The sequence below is a fragment of the Arachis hypogaea genome, chromosome 19, assembly GCF_003086295.3.
Source record: "Arachis hypogaea cultivar Tifrunner chromosome 19, arahy.Tifrunner.gnm2.J5K5, whole genome shotgun sequence".
In the NCBI taxonomy this organism is placed as follows: domain Eukaryota; kingdom Viridiplantae; phylum Streptophyta; class Magnoliopsida; order Fabales; family Fabaceae; genus Arachis; species Arachis hypogaea.
Window position 1 is genome coordinate 154,365,753 of NC_092054.1, and position 7,149 is coordinate 154,372,901.

Here is a 7,149-nt window from a genome sequence, read left to right on the forward strand (position 1 = left end):
TTAACTATTCTTCTATTTATCACAAAATAATGGAATATACATAAATCGTAGTGCAACACTTGTTTTCAATTTATTTTTTATTTTTCTTTTTGGAGGAAATTCCAAAGTAAATTTGGAGTTAGAAGACATTTTAGTCATACAAAAAAATAAGATGATTATAGCTATATAGAATTTAAATTCCACATAATAAGAGTTAACATTCAGATGTGAAATAAAGAATAAGTAAGAAAAGTATACATAATAAGTTATGATTATGCTACGTGTACATTAAAATCAGTCATCAAAATTAGTTATTAATATATTTATATGTTAGAATATAAATACATATTAAAAATAAATTAAACTATTCATATATTTATATACAAATACATTAATAACTTATTTTAATATACAAATAACATTTTTAAGTAAGTTACTTATACAAGTTGCCATGCACGTCCAAATGGCAGCATCAGTTGGTCTTCTCAGGGAGGACAAAATGGTCTTTTGAATCCGAAAGGCAGGGACAAATGTGTAACCTTATAATTATAATTTTGAATGGGGTGTTACTTACATAGTGATGATGAGGAAATTGGCGTATGTAACAGCAGCAGTAGTGATAATAATAATAGTTGTAATTGTAGAGAGAGAGAGAGAGAAACAAAGGTCAAAGCGAGGCAGTTGAGTAATTCATTCCCCATTCCACAATCCACACCATCCATCCATAGCTAGGTGTAATCATTTCTTTTCTTCCAAGCTCGAATACAAAAACAACAACTCTATTAGGATCCATTTCCTCGTGATCTTCAAGTACAGCACCCACCATACATGTATGTATGTATGTATGTATGTATGTATGTATGTATCATCATGATACTCGCTCACTACTTATGAATGAGGTCAGAGAGTGAGTGAGACGAGTGCTAAGTCCTAAGAGAATTTTCAGAGTGCTCTACTCTTATCTCATGCTCATGCTCTTAACAAGAATAACTTGGTCTTTTCATTTTCTCTCTCTCCCAACATCCTTTCTGTATGCATAGGGAACAAAAAGCAACTACTTTTTCTCCAATATAAATACAAATACATCAGTTTTGAGGAATACCCAGAAAGAAAGTGAGCATCTTTATTAAGTTCATGCACTCTAATGGCAACTTGTGGAAGAGAAGGAGCGGTGAGACAGTACATAAGATCCAAGGTTCCTCGTTTGAGATGGACTCCTGAGCTTCATCGATGCTTTGTTCATGCCATTGATAGCCTTGGAGGTCATCACAGTAAGTTTGTTTCTTTTTTGTTTCAATTTCTGGTACCCTTTCTTTCTTATGAAATTTTGTTTCCTTTTGTAGAGGCTACCCCTAAGCTTGTTCTTCAGTTGATGGACGTTAAAGGCCTCACAATTTCACACGTCAAGAGCCATCTTCAGGTTCATTATTTTTATTCATTTTGTTTTTTTTTTAAAAAATGGTAAATAAATAATTGGTCAAAATTTCATCATATTCATTCTTTGTTTTTTCTTCAAAACCAGATGTACAGAAGCATGAGGGGTGACTTGGGAAGACAAGGTACTAATAAAAATCTTCTTTGACTTTTACTTCAAATCAAAGCACATGATCGTGAACAAAACAATGAGATTTTTCTTTCTTTTATTTTCATTGTTGTGATATGCATAAAATAAAAGTAATAATAAATATAAATGTTGGTACGTGAAATAATTAAAGAGTTTATAATAATAAATAATAAACAAGTTGGGTGCATTGAAAGCAAAGAGTGTCCATCGTTGTTTCCTCTCTTGGCACGTTTTTTAAGTTCTGAAAGAAGAGGCTATGATCTCTCATATATGCATAACTTTGGGAAATCTCTGCGAAACTACATTATTGTTTATTCCTCATTTATTGTATCTTCCTTTTTGCATTTAGTTGATGCCAAATTTGAGTAGCAACACTAACAACACATATGTCCTTTTAAATCTTCTTCTAATGGCATTTTCATGAAACCCACATTAAACAAAAAAGGAACAAAGCACTGTTCATCAAATTATTATAAATCAGTTATTTTGGTTTGTGTTTTTGGCAGGTAGGATTTCATCAAGCCAACATAGGAACCAATCTTTTGAGGAACATGATGATGGATGTGTTGAAGAAGTGAATGATGTTAATAATAATAATAATAATCATAATCAAAACTATCATCCATGTTCACAATCCATTGGAAAAGAATCCGATTCTCTCTTCGGATACAGTAACTTCTCCCCAAAAAGGTAACCTTACCTTACCTTCTTTTTTTTTTCTCTTTTCACATTTTGTCTCGAAATAATATCAGACTTTTTCAAAAAAGAAAAAAAGGAGTGTGATTGGAATTTGCTTATTCGATTATCTATCTATCTATCTATCTATGTTTTGCTTTTTCTTAGCTTCTTCCTTGTTCTGAAGCAACTGCTTTTGCTTTTTTGAAATTCGCTTTGGTGTGGATTCTCTATTCCTACAATGCAAACAACACAGGGCTAGAATAGAGAGAAACTATTCCATATCTCAGAACCTGCAATGCAGGAACCAAAGAACAGTGCCATATCCGTACTCCTTTTATGATTATGCTTATTCAACTCAACAACAACAACATCAACCACCTCATTCCACAGTTTTCCCTATGCTGCCACCACTTCTTGGAAATTTCCTCCAGGTGAATACAACATAATGCTGCATGCCCAAATAAATTTAAATATAAAAAAGCTCTCTTTTTGGTACTATTTTACTTTTTATCAGTATCCATTTATGTTCTAGCTTGTGATGGAGTGGTTTATTTTATTTTATGAGGCCCATGCCATAGGCTGCAAGTTAAGTTCATCAGCTCTTTTCACTCTTCACTTTTTTTTTTGTTCAGTGAGATATGATCTTTCTATAAGTCTTGTTTGTCTGTCAAATATTTTAACAGCTTTTGGGATCACGTTTCTGTGTGTGAAATGGGAAAACCCTTGGTTTTTCAGCTGCTGCCTCTGCTTTTTTATTTTTTATTTTTTTCACCCTCTCCTTTTGCTTCCTTTTTCTTTAGTGTATGTGTTTTTTGAAGCCTCACAAACTTTAATTTCAAGTTTCAGGCTTTTTTTTTTTCTTTGGGGAGAGGAGAGAGAGGAGAGGAGAGGAGAGGTTGTTCAGACTAGAATTGAATACCCCTTCTTATTTCTTTCTTTTTTATTTAAAAAAAAAAATGTTTTTGAAGTAGTTGGTATTAAATATGCTGCCTTTTTAAATTATTTCCTTTTTAGCTTCTTTTGGAAAGTAAGGATTGCTGCGACTTGTTAGTTCTACAGTTGTTAAAAAAGCACACTGCTTTGCACTTTGCAGCTCTTTAAATTATTCCAAGATTTTTACCATTTTCTTCTCATAAAGTTTCTTCTTTGGAAACCACCTTTACTACTCAAAAACTAACATGTGAACTTATGAATTGAGCTATGTATATATTATTTTTTGTGGAGGGGGAAGGGGGGGAGGGGGTTTCATAAGATTATTTATGCAAATGAACATTGAATGGACCCATGAATGAATGTGGTTAGATAGTTGTTTTTGGTCCCCTTATTGTACAAAGTACTTAAGTATTTTGAATGGGAATAGAGAGCTTGTGATTGTCCATAATTTATCATGGGCTGCATTCAGGCCTAAAGGGTCATCATGGCTTGAAATTTGTACACTGCCTTTAGTTCTCATTTTCTTGCATTTAGTGGTCCTGCCAAATTATTATTCAACCTTGAGACTTTCTTTCAAATGGGAAAATGATATTTGCCCTTTATTGCATTTATAAGGGAACTATATGATATGACTTACTTCAACTTCTCCCCCCACCCTACAATTGCGAGGACCCTCCCTAAGTTATATCTCAAAATCAAATCATCTCTACTAAACTGATAACATTATTTTAATATGTTTGTCATTTCAATTCAAAAAGTAACTACACTACATGAATGAGTACATGCCTTTTGTTCTCTTATGTTAGTTGCTCTTCTTACTTTTTACTTTTTGTACATTGCATGCAATGCATTAGGAATTGTCACCAAATGTTGGGCCAAAGTAAAATGATCACATTCTTTTTAATTTTCTTACATGGGTGTTGTGTTATTTTGCTTTCATCTGTTCTTGCAGGTTACTAAATTAAATGATAGAGAGACCACTTCGGAGGCAATGACTAATAATAATAATAATAATAATGTACTTTTGAACATCAACAAAAACAACAACACTGAAAAGAAGGCACGTGCAGAAGAAGATGAAGATGAAGATGTAGGGAGAGAGTGTGAGTTGTCATTGTCTCTCACATTGCCAAATCCTTCACCCCAGAGAAGTAGTAATGTTTCTTCAGCCAGTGAGATCACTGAGGCTGCTATCTCTTCATCATGTTCCACTACTCTCAAACATAGGATTAATTTAGACTTGTCTCTATCCCTTTGTTGAAATTCATCATCATCATCATTATCATTATTTATTTTCTGCTTAATCCTTTACTTTAATTTAGCCTTCTTAATTAATCCACTCTTAGCTATTGCTCTTTTATCTCTTCACTATTTTCCCTTGCATTTTTTGCTATATTTCTTGTTTCTACTATGCCACTAGCCAATTGAATTTTGTGGCCTAAATTTAATAGACTGAGTTTATGAATAATAGTAATAATAAATGATAAATTTAGTTAAAAAAAAAATAGACTGAAATTAAAAGCATGTTTGCATGAGGAAGCCTGTGGGATCACGTGAAGAGGTTTCCAGTTTCCACTATGTTTGGATTGGTGACATAAGAGTATTAGATCGCTGGGTGTAAAAATGTGAAATGGGCCCATGAAATTATATTTAATTTAATGGATAATATCATAATATTATATATTATTTGGATTGGTAATATTATGATATCCCCTTTGGATTTTCAATTTTTTTTTCTTGACTTATCTGATCTCGTTCATCTGCTGTAACTCCTAACATAATTACCAGAAGATAATCATGTTTGTTAATCCCAAGATTGCATTGGATGAGAACTTCATAACTTGATCTCTATTTTATCATAAATTCATAAGAAATGCAACAATAGTCCTGATAGTGTGATCATTATATATTTACTAGTGGAATAATGTGTCTATTAGTTTTTTTGTTTTGTTTTAAATATGTGTAGTAAAAATAATAATGTTTAGAACTAGTGAATTACCTTCCGGCAAGATGTGGTGTAATACGGGAATTTGGTAAACCTTCAACAGCCTCTCCAGATTTAGATAAGAATTAAGATCTATGAAACACGAATACTTTTTGATTTGTTGTGTCTGGACCATTTTGAATACGACATGAATACGACATTCCTTGACACTCGTTTGATACGTGTGTCTTTTGTGTCCAATCGTGTTTTAATAAAAAATGAAAAATTATTTTTAAGATACTCTTAACACACTTAAATACCATCACGTGTTAACGTGTTCAATTTTATTCTTAACATATATTCTTAAAATGAATTTAGAAATAGTATATATTATTAAGTATCAAAACAAAAAATATTTTAAATAATTTATATCATAAAAAAGATATTAAAATATTTTTTAATATCAGTAAAATATCAAAATATTATTACAATTTATTTAAAAAATACTTTATATTTTATATATATACCGTGTTACTGTATTTTATAAGAATTTTAAATTCGCACGTCCCGTGTCCGTGCATCCCGTGTCCGTGCATCATATCATAAGATAGATAAGAGGACTCCAATACTCAAATTAGTTAGTTCAATGTCTGAACTTGTGTATTTTAGAGTAGAAAAATCTTATTTTATTCGAGAAATAATATTACTTTTGTAAGTAAGTAAGTATGCAACTCTTGAATAATTGTTTCAACTTGTTGAAGCGGACCAGGTTTTCTTAGGAATCTATTTGGTTGCCTATGAGTAACGATTTTGAATTGAATCGTTACCTCGGATGTGTTTTTTTTTTTTTATTTTGTGAGAGGAATCTGCCATGCCTTAAGCAATTAACTTGGATTAGGTTCAATCCCAGAGGTTTGAGCCCTTTTTTTTGTTTTGGACTTTCAGATTTTACAATATTGGACCTTATTGGGCCTAATCTTCTTAATGATTAACTCACTAATCCGTTTAAACAAGTGTCAGAAATTCAAATCACGTCTTGTGTATGTAACAATCTATTGGCCAATAGCAAACCCTTAAATGGAGTTTAAATCTGCCACAAATTAGTCCTTAGCTTACCGAGTTAAGAAATATTGCGAAAAACTAAAATAATAATAATATAGTATTAGTCATGGTAAATATTATATATAATTTAAAAAAAAAAACTAAAAATATTATTCTACACAAGTACTCTTTTCAATTTCCTTTATGAATAGCGTACGAAGATATCACAGTCTTGACGCATGAATTAACTAGTGCTTGTTACAATGTATAGTGTACCTATTTTTTTTTTTTTTTTTTTTTTTATATTGGTATTAATGTATTGTATTATTATAGTGTGGTCTTGTAAGTTGTAACATTCATTTATACTGTGTATGTGGTAGTGCTGTACGTTACTAACGTTGGCATTTCGGACCAAAAAGCAAAGGCAGCCACAAATTCCATTAATAGTGGTTCTTGCTAACTTGGGTTCACCACTGGGTTGTCAGATTCAAAATTGAACTACGCAGCCTTTGAAGAAAAGAAAATTAAAGGGTGGTTGACCTTTATAATAAATTTAAAGGGTGGTTGATCTATAGAGTATAGAGTATAGAGAACTGCATGTTGTTCTTACTAGCTAGTAGTGCTAGCTAGCTTGGTGCCTTTGAATTTTTAGTATGCTATATCGTGTCTCATTGGATTTGTCCCCTATTTGGATATTAACAATTGAAGTTGGTAGGTTAGGTTTAATTTCAGCCTTTTCATTTAGTGCTTGTCTTAATTGATTACTATGCAATTATCATTTTGTCAAAGTATCTTCAAGAATGAATATAAATGTATATGAAAAAAAAAATCATCATCTAAGGTAAGGAGATTTGGGAAGGGAATGATGTGAAGGCAGTGAAGTGTACACTAAGACTACGTTTGATTTCTGTCTCTAAAAAGTTGAGATAGAGACACAAAGACATAAATAATAAGACATATATATTATACATAAATAAGATTTTTTTCGCACGCACGTGCACACACACAAACACATATATATAACATTTAT

General features: G+C 31.7%; 1 protein-coding gene across 1 annotated transcript; it reads left to right on the top strand.

Annotated features, from left to right (window-relative positions):
• The first annotated feature begins 582 nt into the window (after positions 1-582).
• LOC112779725 (uncharacterized) lies at positions 583-4,522 on the top strand. The gene is made up of 6 exons (XM_025824058.3): positions 583-1,250; positions 1,323-1,399; positions 1,502-1,538; positions 2,050-2,233; positions 2,475-2,652; positions 4,107-4,522. The coding sequence occupies exons 1-6, from the start codon at positions 1,124-1,126 to the stop codon at positions 4,413-4,415; spliced, it is 912 nt and encodes a 303-aa protein (XP_025679843.1). The 5' UTR covers positions 583-1,123; the 3' UTR covers positions 4,416-4,522.
• The last annotated feature ends 2,627 nt before the right edge of the window (positions 4,523-7,149 follow it).